Source organism: Lynx canadensis, chromosome C1, assembly GCF_007474595.2.
Source record: "Lynx canadensis isolate LIC74 chromosome C1, mLynCan4.pri.v2, whole genome shotgun sequence".
Classification (NCBI taxonomy): domain Eukaryota; kingdom Metazoa; phylum Chordata; class Mammalia; order Carnivora; family Felidae; genus Lynx; species Lynx canadensis.
Window position 1 is genome coordinate 153,421,352 of NC_044310.1, and position 14,171 is coordinate 153,435,522.

The 14,171-nt window shown below is 37.6% G+C and overlaps 1 protein-coding gene across 13 annotated transcripts in view; it reads right to left on the reverse strand.

Moving 5' to 3' along the window:
* COBLL1 (cordon-bleu WH2 repeat protein like 1) overlaps nucleotides 1-14,171 on the reverse strand; it is a 169,823-nt gene that overhangs the window by 22,576 nt on the left and 133,076 nt on the right. For 9 of the 13 annotated variants that reach the window (XM_030324544.1, XM_030324553.1, XM_030324545.1 and 6 more), the window contains 3 exons: nucleotides 2,013-2,166; nucleotides 1,456-1,530; nucleotides 137-274 (listed from right to left, as the gene is read on the reverse strand). In XM_030324544.1, coding sequence (XP_030180404.1) covers nucleotides 137-274; nucleotides 1,456-1,530; nucleotides 2,013-2,166 — 367 coding nt within the window. The remainder of the gene's footprint in view (nucleotides 1-136; nucleotides 275-1,455; nucleotides 1,531-2,012; nucleotides 2,167-14,171) is intronic. The other 4 variants (XM_030324550.1, XM_030324548.1, XM_030324547.1 and 1 more) reach the window with 2 other exon arrangements.

A 14,171-nucleotide genomic window follows, 5' to 3' on the forward strand; every position in this document is an offset into this window, starting at 1 on the left:
TTCAAGTGAAAGAGGGAAACTACTATTTCTTTGAGGCATTTTTACACATGGGATGACCAAGTAACCAAATTTTTCTGTGGTTACATCTTACTCTGCATCAAACAAAGCACCAGGCAAGAAAGGCCTGGTCACCTACGTGTCAGAGATGCTACGGCCGCCTCGGGTGTTCCAGGGCACTCCGAGAGAGAGGCTTCATCCGGCGATCTGGGCACAGTGCACTGTTCGTGACTGGGGAGCCCAGGGCCAAGGGAGGCTTCTGCCAAAGAAGTAAAATCTGTGGAAATGGCACTTAGACAACAGAGTTAAGGCAAGCAGAGAACAAGAAGCATTTCGAAGAAATCAGATTTGTTAGCTCACAATTATCCACGCATTAATCAAGAAGAGGTAACTAGAAAAAAAAAAAAGGAAGAGAAAGAGAAATAGATATCAAGCAAAGTTTGAATAGCAGTCACATCTTTTTTCTAATACTTCTGAATCTTCTCATTTCACTTATATAGTTTGAAATTATTTAATACATTTCCTTTGTGGAACAAACAGTATCAATGATACTTTTCTGGGTAGGACTTAAGAAAAATCACGACTAGTTATATAATGATAATATTTTTAATCACAGAGGACAGGAGAATTCTTATATAAGATGTGTCAAAATCTCAAATTCCTAAAAATCAGCTAAGGATTAAAGATTTAGGAGCATTTGGTGCGCCTGGGTTTTTGCAGTGTTTATGAATCTTAATTATAAAAATTAAGGCTATACTGAGTAATTTTCTTACCTATAAAATTATCCCCATGCTAAAGTAATAGCATAGTAATATCTATTTTTGGCTAGACATTAGTCTCTCATATTCATTTGTATCTAACTTTAAGTCTTAAAATTAAGAAATGTTATCATATTTATTCTTATAATAGCTACTAAATAGCTATTATTAAAAATATAGGAAACAGCATTCAATCAAATTATTTTATTTTTACTGGCATTTCATTTATTTGGGAAATCCAAAATCAGACCATACAACAGAAAATATTTCGTGATAACAAATTTTTACCACTAAATGAGGACACTTTGTATATCGAATTCATACCTAGAACAGTCGCGTAAAGAATGGTACTTTACACTTTGGTGTAAGTTTTCTTCTGAACACACTAAAGTACATTCCTAACTAAAACATGTCATTCGTCTTGGGAAGGACATTGACACCCTTGACACTGTACAGGGTAACCTGACATTGCATAAGGCAAGCTCTTAAGGTACCATCACAGAACTGGAGTCTTGAGTTCTGCCAGTTTCATACTCAACCCAGGCTGGAAAAGTTTTCATTTCATAATATAAAATTTGGGAAATAGAGTCAAAGCATTTGCATCTCTTTCACAGGCAGAGCATTATAACTAGATTCATTCCTCAACTGTCATGAAAGATCTTTGTCAGTACCACATGACTGTGGGGCAAAGGTGTCCTACCTGGGTTGGACGGCCCCTCGGGACAGCTGGCTTCCATAGCACTGTCTGTAGGAACTGCACGTCCCGCCTGTAGGACTAGAGGACAGATGCGGCACACCTTACAAATAATCACACTCACAAATGGAACAAGTCTTTAGTAGGTTAACTTCATTCTTTTTCTATACTTTAGGGAAAGAGAGCCCTGAGGCTTTGTTAGAAGCCATTTCACTATCGAGCTCTGATACAACTAAAACCTCCATGGATTCCCCTTCCTACAGGTAGTCAGCCCTGGGATGAGAGTGTCCTTCTGAACAGATTCACAAGTGATCACACGCTCAATTTTAAGATCAGGGGGCTGTACAATTTTTTTCATTTTATCCTGTCGTCTTGCAGCTTTTAAAAAGGTAGTTAAGTAAGAATAATCAGGGAGTATCTAAGTATTATTAAAATTAATTAAAAGCCTAAGTTTAAGTATTATCATTTAATGAAAAGACCTGATTTATAACCTATATCACTTTCTTGTCTGTATTAAACAAGACACAACACACATGTAACGTTAATGGGAAACGTAACGTTACCAGTCACATGATTATCTTCATCACTTAGAGGCAGGGGCATTTTGGAGGGTGGGGAAGGTGCTTTTCGCTTTGTCCTTTTCAAAGATGAGTTGCCAACAGATGTACCACTGAGCTGCAGCGAGCCGGTCCTCACTATGCCTGCTCCACAGGGATTCTGGAAAACAAAATGACCAGACACAATCTCTATTTAGAAATTAACAGCAAACTTCAGGAAGACACCAACCTTTACATCCAAGGCACCACATACCAATATGAAACAGGAGAGTCATTCATTCCAAAAACATTATGGAGTGTCTGCCATGTGCCAGGAGCAGAGCTACAAGATTGATATGTAAAGTAAAATAAAATATGGTCCTTCTCAAGAAACTTAGGCTGGGATGGGAGCATGGCATACAAACAACCAATTATGAGCTAGTTAAAAACTAGCTTCCAAAGAAAAATATAAAGAAAATATTGGATGTAAAGTAAGAGCTGAAAAGGGAAGGATATTTGTACATTAAAACAGCTGCCTTGATTAATGTTTTGTTTTGGCTTTAGTACTAATGTATTCATGACAAACATCTCAAAAATTTATATGTCTACCCAAGGCAAGGTCATTTGAGGTCACCGACTCTATACGCAGCTAATGGCTAACGCTCACATTCACAGCATGTGACTGTCAGCAGACCCTAAGACAGTCAGTCCTGCCTCAGCAGGCTGCCGGGTGCCTCCTGGCACACTGCCAGGTCATCGCACTCTTTCCAACTAACCTGCTTAAAAGGGTTGTTCATAGTTTTTTGTCTCCAATTTCTCATCTCCCACTTGAACCCTTCCAACCAGATATTGCCCAACTTTCGATCCATTAAAGCTATTCCCATCAAAGTCATCAAGGACCTCCACCACGACTAAACTAGTGGTTAATTCTTAGAACTCAATTATTTGACCTGTTAGCGGCATTCAACAAAGTTGACCACCCTCTTAAAATCCTCTTTTTCTTAATTCCAGATTACTACGTTCCTACTCTGCATAGATCCCAACACCGTCTTCTTTTATGGTTCTTTTTCATCTCAGGCCTTGGATGTGTTTTCTTCAGTCTCTACATTCACTCTGTTGGTAATCTCCTCAATTCCCTTGGATTTATGTATTATTCATATGCTGATTAACTCCAAATTTACATCTCCATCCTGGACCTCTATCTGATCTCCACTTAACATCTAAGGCGATTTCCACCAAGGCATGTCTAAAACGGAGATGCTGATAATCCCTCCCTTCCAGTCTCCTGTCAAAAATAATCCTGTTCTCACAGTCTCTGTTTCGATACAGAGTAAGTCATTCCTCCATTTGTTCAGTCCAGTAACTTTGGACTCATCCACATCCCTTCTCTCTCACACTCCACATTAAGTCCATCCTGTTGGTTCATCCAGCTTGACTGCTACCACATCGTCTGAATTATGATCAAGAATCTTCCAACTGGACTCTTCTTCCCCATTGCTTCCCTACAGTCCTTTCACAACATACCAGCAAAAGGATCCTAGTAAAACATGAGTTCGATTAGCTCACTTTGTTCAGGACCAAGTAATGGTTTCCCATCTGGCACAGAAAGGCCAAAGTCCTTGTGATGACTTCTAAGGTAGCTAACCACCTGGCCCCTAGAGCTCTCTGACCACCTCCACCTCCAAGGGTAGAATGATTCACGCCACTGCAACCACACTGGCCTTCATGCTGCTCCTCAAGTGTGCCAGGAGTGTTCCTACCTCGGGCGGTTGTCCTGGCTGTTTCCTGTGCCTGCCATGCTCTTCTGATAATTTGATGTCTTGCTACGTCCTCATTTTCTTCAGGGCATTTCTCAAATGCCACCTTTTCAATGAGCTCCTCCCCCTATATTTATCCCTTTTCCCAGCTTGATCTTTATAATCAGCATTTAATAGCTCTCCAACATCCCACCTAGTTGGCTTATTCACCTTGTTTATTGCCTGCTTCCACTAGAGTTGAGTGTAAGAGGAGGGATTTTTTTTTTCTTCCTATTTTGCTCACTGCCGTATCTGGAGAACAATGCCTGGCCCACAGAAGTCTCTCAATACCTATTTGTTGAGTGAATGAATGAATGAAATACTGTCATTTCCATTTGGAAACAAGAGCCTTTGGAGCATGTAAAGCCTGAATCATTCCAATCTTTAGACTATAAAAGTACACTTAACAGAAAGGAACGAGTGCATTAGATGTCTTTCATCTTTATGCCTTGTGACACACCAAGAAAAATGTAGCAAATTTTACTATTTTGTAATTTCATAATATGCCTGTCAGAGAAGAAAGGGAAAAGAGACGTTTGAGTCAGTTGTCATCACTGTCAGTTGTGCTAGGTACTAAAAAGGAGGGCAGGTCATCTCACAGGGACAGAGCACAGTTAGGTCTACAGTGGCAGGCACTTGAAGGAACACACCTCCGAGGTTAACACCTCTTAGCAAGGGAGTGGACAGGGTGGCACCTGGCTGACCTGACTGTAGTCAAACCATTAAAATTCCTCCATACCAGCGGTAGCCACCAACCTCCTCTCCCCTCCATACCCCGGTCCTTCCCTCCAGAACTTTTCAGACCTCCCCACAATCCAGCAAGGAAAGAGTTAAAGCCTGCCACCCAAACCCAGATTAATCCAGTCAATAAAGCCAATTCTGATTAAGTCTCAGGGCCAACCCTCATCCCCTACCCCCTCCACAGTAGATGTGGGGTCAGATCCTCAAGCGCAATTTGGATTTTTGAAAGAATCGGGAGAAGGATCCTTGGCAATCAAGAGCTGAGAAAGAAATGGATTATACAATACAGCTGGATGAGCAGGATTTAAATACCATTTTGAGTAGAATATAAAATTTTCTTCTTATTGATTGAAGATATATCTCTGTGTTCAGAAACTTTCATTTGCTATCTTATAATAAAATTAACAAATTGAGGGGTCTTTTAGGAAAAAGGCCAAAAATTCTCCTAGAACAATGAAGCAATTCACTTTTCAAAATAATGCTGTAAAAATCAAAAGCAGTAGAGAATATGTTATTTTATTTCTTGGATGAATTTACTTATGTAAAGCCCTATTAAGGCATGCCTTCTTACTTTCACAGAGTGAGTTTACCAGCAGGAACACAGTAAGTGATCAATACGTAATTGCTGAGCGCACAGAGTTGGGGCAGCATTTGATTTTCCTCCTACTTCCATGCTGAAAACTTATTTCCCATGCTTTGACAGATTGCTTTCATGAGGTCTAGAATATAAACCCGTGTTCCCCTTCAGGCCAGATTCCCAATCACTGTCATTTATTGGTCTTTCTTATTACCTGATAAAAGCAGTCATGACTTGAATTAGTCATGAATTTCTCAGATAATAGTATCCGTTTAGGAGTTAGAGCTCTTAAGTTTTGCTCGTAATAAAGTAGACAGTATAGAAATTAGAAAGGGAAGAATTTATATACACAAATTTATAGGAACCTGTCCATTACTCAAAGATAAAATAAAAATAGATGCATGTATTTCATTTATGTCCCTAAAGGTCTAAAAGTAAGGTAACTTGTTTTGTACAGGATAGTTATATTTCTATGGACCAAGAATTTAAAATTGCCAAATATATAGATTTTAGTTTTACAAACACCAAAAAAAATTTGATAGTATTTATAAAGACAATTAAGGGAAAAGAAGAGCAAAGCCATGAACATTTTAAAAGAGCACGTATTTTGTAATTTTACCCTATAGAACTTAACTCCCTTTACCCTATTTTGCAAGTGTAACATGCAATCCAGCAAGGAAAGAGTTGTAATTTCATAATATGCCTTATGAACATAAGAGAACATACATTTTTAGAGCTACAATTGGACCAAAGACTAAGAAGGAAGACATTAAGAAAGACAGCATGATTGTCACTGAGTGGTACCAGGTAGACATACGTGACCTGTCATAACCAATTCTGTCATATAGATTCTTTACTATAATTCTTTACTATAATGCTTAAAACTTATTAAGTTTATGACATAAATATAAATTTAACAAATTATGTAGGATGGCCCAAAGGCAGGAGTTTTCAAGGAATAAGAATAGTGAGTTTAGATTATGAGCAACAGATTAATGACAGAAATATAAGTTTGTCCTGAGGTACAATAATATTAGCGTTAGTGTTCAAGGAAATAGCTTAACATATATTTCTTGTCTTTTAAGACAGAGGCAAGAGCTTCCCCCACCCCTTTTTTTAAGACTGTTAGAAAATAATTTCAATCATCTAAGAAGGAAGGGTAAGGTAATAAAAATCAAACTTGCAGTTATTTTGTGTTAAATAAAATATCACTAATAAGACCAAAATGTTCGAGAAACCTCGGGCCTTGAAATGATGTTCTGTATTTATTGTAAACATCCTCTCTTGGCTAAAAGCATGCAAGAAAAGAAGGGGCATTTAAGTGAAAAGACCTAGGTGTTCCTAAAAAACAAGAAAAGTGGTGTGTACTGAGGGATGTGGGCAGAATATACGTAGCTGGCACATAAGAGTAGAGAGGCTCCTAACCCAAAAATGACTCCTGGTAGAAAGCAGGCTCACTAACCCATCACAGGGGCTTACATAAACACATCATGAATTCCCATATAAAATTCTAGGGAAACAAAAGCAAAAACGAACTACTAGGAGCCCATCAAGATAAAAAGCTTCTGCACAGCAAAGGAAACCATCAACAAAATTAAAAGGTAACCTTCAAAATGGGATAAGATATTTGCAAATGACATGTCTGATAAAGGGTTAGTAGCCAGAATCTATAAAGAACTTATCAAAGTCAACACCCAAAAAACAGATAATCCAGGTAAGAAATGGGCAGAAGACATGAATAGACATTTTCCCAAAGAAGACATCCAGATGGCTAACAAACACTTGAAAAGATGCTCAATATCACTCACCATCAGGGAAATACAAATCAAAACTACAATGATATACCATCTTAGGCCTGTCATTTTAGAATGGCTAAAATTAACAACACACAGGTGTTGGCAAGGATATGGAGAAAGGGGAACCTTCTCACATTGTTGGTGGGAATGCAAACTGGTGCAGCCACTCTGGAAAACAGTATGAGCTTCCTCAAAAAGTTAAAAATACAACTACCCTACAACCCAGCAGTTGCACTACTAAGTATTTACTCAAAGGATACCAAAATACTGATTCAAAGGGACACATGCACCCTGGTGTTTACAGCAACATTATCAACAATAGCCAAATTATGTGAAGAGCCCAAATGTCCATTGACCGACCAATAGATAAAGAAGATGTGGTATATATATATATATACACACACACACACACACACACACACACACGAATATTAATCAGCCATCAAAAAGAATGAAATCTTGCCATTTGCAACAATGTGGATGGAGCTAGAGTCTATTATGCTAAGTGAAATCAATCAGCAAAGGCAAATACCATATGATTTCACTCCTGTGTGCAATTTAAGAAACAAAACAGATGAACATAGGGGAAGAAAGACAGAGAGAGAGAGACAGAGAGGCAAACCATAAAAGAGACTCTCAAATAAGGAGAACTAAGGGTTGCTGGAGGGGAAGTGGGTGGGGGGGATGGGTTAAATTGGCGATGAGCATTAAGGAGGGCACTTGTGATGAGCACTGGGTGTTATATGTTAAGTGATGAATCACTGAATTCTACTGCTGAAACTAGTATTACTCTATACGTTAACTACCCAGAATTTAAATAAAAACTTGAAACATTAAAAATAAATAAAAATAATAAAATGCTTTAAAAACAAAAAAAGAAGGAAAAAAGGTGAGGAAGGCCATCAGTGTCTAACCAGCAGTGTTCTTAAGCCCCAGTTTTCCTGTGACCTTCAGGAGTATGCGCCTAATAGTCTCCTATCTCTTCTACCCTTGCATTAATTAGGCTTGAGCTACCTGGAATTTTTAAGTGTGAGTTTGTGTCTAACTGGAGAGAGGCTTCCAGAGGGTTTGCAAGTTGGAAGGCAGCCTAGTGTGTTACGAAACAAATGAGCTTTGGAGACCATGTCAGGACTTCAACCGGGGAGCATGGCCATCTAGTGTTTCTGCAACCTTCAGTCTCCTCATCTATAAAGTGGGAAAAGAAACAGCACCTACACTTCAGAAGGCGCTGGATGCTTAAGTGAAGTGACATGTGTGAAAACTTAGGATAGTGCTTAGTATACAGTACCTGCTCCGTAAATATTAGCTAATATTACATGCAGCTTATCTATTTTAAAGTATGTGAATGTGATCTGTAAATAAAATAAGCAAACAATAGTTGTAATGTAGAGTTGGAGTGAAAAGGATAAAAGGAGGATAAAAGGAGGTACTTACTCTAAGATTTTTGTATTTTGTCTGCAGTGTCCGTGGTGGTGAAGAGTCCTATTAGTCTGTCTGCATTATAATCAACCTTAAAACATCAAGAGCCCCAGCATTCAGGAACTTGGGGTTAGTCCACTGCGTAAGCCAAATCCATTGTGTTTAATTCGTTGTGTGTAAAAATTCCTCCTCTAAGTCACCTCAGGCAACTCTATCCTACCTTAAAGGAATTTAATAAAAGCTCCATACTTAACACCAACTTATTAATTCTTGGTGATGGGTATTGTGAATATATATAATAATACGTAAATTTGAATATTTCATAAATTTAATGTAAAGAATTAAAGTTGAAGAACTGTTTAGAATGGTCATTAGCTTTCAGCACCAAGATGCATTTTCTTTCGTCAAATTAGGACTGAAATTTTTTAAAAGAGGTCGAGATTAAACTATATTTAAATCCAAAGAGTTTACAAAACAAGAACACAGAGATGTTTCTACTTACTAAGGGAAAACGCTTTGGTTAATAATTAGAGATGTTCAATTATTTACTTTAGTTAGAGTCCCTAAGTCTGCTTGCCATTAGGGAAAACTACATCCCTGGCAGGAATGCACATCACTGAATTTTACAGCCTGTGAAAAGGAAAATACTGCACAGAGAAACAGAGCACACTAGCGAAAGTGGCAAGGTCAAGCTGAAAACTATGCCAGATACTTAATCCCTCAGAATTCACACCCAGATCAGGATTTACTGGTTCAAAATGCAACTAAATTTAGCTGAAGAAAATAGAATTGAAAGGCATTCAGTAGATTTACTGAGGACTAGCTCAGCACGAGTGATTAGATCACTTTCTAATCACAGGTGAATTTTAAGATGTGGATCATAGAAATCAATATGTTTTGTATAAAAGACTTAAAAGAAAGAGTACAAATAGAAAAATGAGACAAAATTTGAATCAAAGGATGGAAATACAGTGGCCCAACTTCAAGGACATTGTTAAATGTTTCTATTAGAAGCTGTTGGGTTTTTATTTGTTTATGATTTCCACATGTAGGGAGGGAAGGGTTAGAAAAGAAAACCTAAGCCATCCCTTGAAACTGTCTTAAAACTCTTATTTTCCTCCTTCTAAAGAGACAAATTCACATTATCCTTCTCCAACCTGGACATTCTCTACAAATGTTATGACATACTATTTAATTTACTATGAATTATATCTCAATGACTGAACTTCTACATAACTAACTGAAGGTCAATCTTGAACTCTTAACTCTTGATGGAAGAACTTTTTCTAAAATAATTTTACAACTTAGATAATAGGTCAGTTTTCTTAAACTTCCAAATGCATAATTATAATATAATATATGTAATACAGAAGTATGAGGTATCAAAATGAATTTGCAAAATAAGCAAAGCTGTAAAGGGAAATTGTAATCACAATGAATTCAGTATTACTATGATTTGATCACAAAATTAGCACAATCTCAAAAGATGCAAACAATGCATTCATTGATGGGGGGAAGAAAAGAAAAAGTACTGTAAATCCCAACAGATGTAAGTCACCTCATAGAAGTTTTGGTGTCCAACCTTTTACACATACCTTTATGCCTTTATACACTGGCATACATTTTTTGATTTGTATTGGTTGAAGGCATATATGCCAGTTTATTTCTTTCTTTATGAAGTTTTATTAAATGTGTTAGGTTTTTTTAAGTTTATTTATTTTTGAAAGAGAGAGAGTGGGCAGAGGAGGGGCAGAGAGAGAAAGCGAGTTAGAGAATCCCAAGCGTGCTCCACACTCTTCAGTGCAGAGCCATGTGGGGCTGGAACCCACGAATCATGATAGCACTGAAAGCCTTAGCCTGTTTAGGCTGTTTTCTTGGATTAAGAAAAATCCTATCAGCGAAGGGTATAAAAAATAGAGGTGATGTAGCGGGTACCGGACTACTGTATTTAGGGTAAGGAGAAATAGGGCAGCAGTGTCAGGGCCTAGAGCTCTTAAATCCACACCTTGTAAGCAGTCATCTATTCTGCCAATTTTTAGGGTGTTCCCATCAATTTGCTGAAATAAATTCGATGACAGCAAGTAATGAGATTAGAGCTGGATTCCACCTAGAGGTGTCTAAATACCATGACCACTTGTAACTTGTACTTGTTTGTTTACTAGAATTACAATCCCTTGAGAGGATTCCGAGTGGCCAAACTTGCCAGTGGATTTCTCTCAAAATGGTCTAGATTTAAACTCAGCATTATTCAATGATAACATCTGTCTCCTCTGGTTAACAAACGCATTAACTTGAGCATATCTTCCTAAAACTTTGCATCCTCTACCTCTTTTTATTGATGCCCAAAGCACTTGTGTCGACTTTGTATTATAGTCAGGAGTTCAGGGAGAAAGATGTCGGTTAATCAACGTTTTATTTTGTTATTGTACTTCAGGGTTTCAAAAATCCTCAGAGAAGAAATACTAGGACTAGGCATCGCTATATGGTTAACACTAATCAAACCAAAAATGCACATAACAAAGCACTTTCATCTGTTAAAGGCCAATTTTGAAAGACAACAAAAGAATAATTTGATTATACTGGAGTTGGAAGAGACTTGTGTAAATTTAGTCACAAAATCTTATTGTACTGAGGAAAAGCCCAAGCCACAAAGTTCAATGGCTTGTTCTTCAAGGTAGACGACAAAGAAGACAATGAGAAAAATGACAACAAAGAAGAATATAAAAGACCTACTGGTAGATCCAAGACTATCTGTCAAAACAGACTGGGGCTTCTGCTGCCACAAAAGATTTCCTTTCTAGCCCTTCTCCAATGAGATCAGAACACACACACACACACACACACACACACACACACACACACACACACTTTACAACCTGGGTTATACCCTTGCAAGGTTTTTAAATTTCTCTCCCTGAGGCAACCTGTGCTTTCATTTCATCAACCCTATAATACTTTGAGATATCATATAACCAAACCTTATTAGCGGTAATCCCTTCCTAATGACATTTCTTAAATGCCCAAAGAGAAGGGCCTAACTCAGTAATACATCTCAGATGAAAAAAGAGAAGATGAATCAGGAGAAAGCAGACCTCAGGATAAAGTTAAAAGGACAGAAGATGGTAATAATCAAGGTTCTCCATGGTCAGTGATGAGAACAAAGAAGGGAGTGCAGGGGCAGGGTAGGAGAGTAGTAAACACATATAGATTAACTGAGTTTAGGGCCCCCACCAAGGTAAAGCAGTAATCAGGGGAGCAAACTGGGATCAACTCACTTCATCCCAGAAAGGGAGCCATGACTGTATGGCAGGCATTATCCAAGGGTCTCTGCTGTTTTACCACCAATGGCTCCAAGAAAAGAGGCCTTCTTCTCTCTGCTCTGGTCTCTGGTACAGAGAAAGGCATTTTCTTCCCCATGAGGTCACAAATATCATAGTGGTAGAAAGTCCAAGTGAGCTGCATACAACCAGAACTTGTAAAGAAGATTCCTGACGCTGATTATTTTAAATATTTTATTAATTCGGTATGCACTTCAGAGGGGCACAACTTTTGTGTACTAATAGATAAGAGAGAGAAAGTCACACTAATTCCATAAATGACCTATTGTTCTTTGAATAGTATTATTCTTTAAATTTTAACAACTTTATCATGAGCACAGTTATTTACATTTGGGTCAGAGGTAAAGCTTGTAGAAACTTAAAAAGTAATGGCTCAGAGGATTTTCGAGAGCATTAAGTGAGTAATGTGTTTTGGTACCTTGTCTGAAACATTAGTAAGTGCTACATAAGCATTAGTCACTAATTTTGCTATTGTGATTATGACCCTTTGAAAATCTGATTAAAACTACCAGGACAAAGTATATTTATATATGGGAAAGCCTTAGAAGGGGAAACATTATATTCAATTATATCCCACTGGTGCATTTCTCTACTGAATGAAACAAGTCATATTTTTGGAAATACAGACAGCTGTATCCTGTATATCAAACTAAAAATGCCATGGCAACCACTGTTCCTAAGCAATTGTAGAACTGTGTGTGTGTGTGGTTCTTTTTCTATATAATAAATACAAGTGGAAAGTGGCGGGGAAAATCAAATGTTGCATGATAACCTGGACAAAATAACAAAAGATGTGTTTCTTAAAGATTATAAGGACATGCTCTGTTACAACAACCTTAATGACTCTGCATAAAACAACTAGGATTAAAACTCATTGAGCAAAGGGACTCCTGGGTGGCTCAGTCAGTTGAGCGTCTGACTTTGGCTCAGGTCATGATCTCACTGTTTGTGAGTTCGAGCCCTGCATCGGGCTCTGTGCTGAAGGCTCGGAGCCTGAGTCCTGCTTCGGATTCTGTGTCTCCCTCTCTCTCTGTTTCCTCCCACTCGTGCTGTCTCTGTCTCTCTCTCAAAAATAAATAAACGTTAAAAAAAAAAAAAAACAACAAAAAGCCTCATTTAGTGACACTAAGACCGAATATGTACTTGCACATTTTATAAACATATGATAATCTATCATCTTACCTACTTATAAACCATGATAAATATTAAGAGGCAAAATTGACCAGAAGATGAATGGCAAGCATTTCTTAAAAACAAATCATCTGTTAAAAAATGAACACTCTCAGTATTAAATTTCAGTTGCATAATACTGGATGACAAAGTATTTCCATTTCTCAATATCTGAGTGTTTGTCTGCACCAGAATGCAAAATGGGACCAAATGAACAGTTCAATCAAGATAATTCTTTATTGTGCTTCCAGCCAAAAGCCAATATCCTAACGAAAATGAGGTGCCATTCTGGTAGCCTGGGAAAAGCTGCTTTACTGCAGTGTCCACATTAACTCCAAAGGGTAATAAAACCATACCAAATGTGCAAAATTAAAGAATTCTCCAAAAGTTTCTGTGGCTTCTGTGGGCCAAGACTGTCCACGAATGGTGTCCAACTCTTCTTTCCCTTCTTTAAATGTAAAATACTCTTTAAATGGCTAATTTGTCAATAATATTAAGACGTCCTTTGGCCACAGATTTTATTAAGTGTGCTTTCCACAGAAACTTGGTCAGAGAACATGGTGCAGATACTGGATTTCTGAACGTTTTAAATTTAAAGTTTATTTATTTACTTTGAGAGACACTGAGAGTGTGAGAGGGAAAAGGGCAGAGAGAGAGGGGGACAGAGAATCCTAAGCAGGCTCCATGCTGCCAGCACAGAGCCTGATGCGGGGCTCAAACTCATGAACTGTGAGGTCATGACCTGAGCTGAAATCAAGAGTCAGATGCTTAACTGAGCTACCCAGACACCCTTGAACTTACTTTCAATCTCAGAATTGTAAGTCATTTTCAATTTAAGTAAATGTCATTGCATTTCTAACTTTTGTCATGTGTGAAATAAATGACAATCTATATAAATAACTATATACATGTTATCTTATTGTAAATAACCATACACATTTATACAGTAATACGTGAGACACGGTTTAGGTAAACAACAGCAGGAGGCTACCATTACATATGTTGTTGCAAAAATAGCCTTTCAAATCTTTATTCACAAAATATCCAAAAAGATCTGAGAAAAACTGCTCAAAAATTTCTAATTGGGTAGTTTTCCTCTGCAAATGAACACTTCCATAGAAGACAGTATGTTCACCTTTTATAAGGAAAATGACGCAAGGTTTGAAATGAAAAAGAGTACAAAGAAATTTAGGGACATGAAAAAACACACTGTAGCAATGACAGTAAACTATCTCTTCTTTAAGATATATTCTTTATGTGGATAAACTAATTGTAGTTGCAAAAATGTTCCAAGAAATAGGTTAGGATAAACTATTTTACTAACTTGGATCTTCACTGAATCCTCTTTG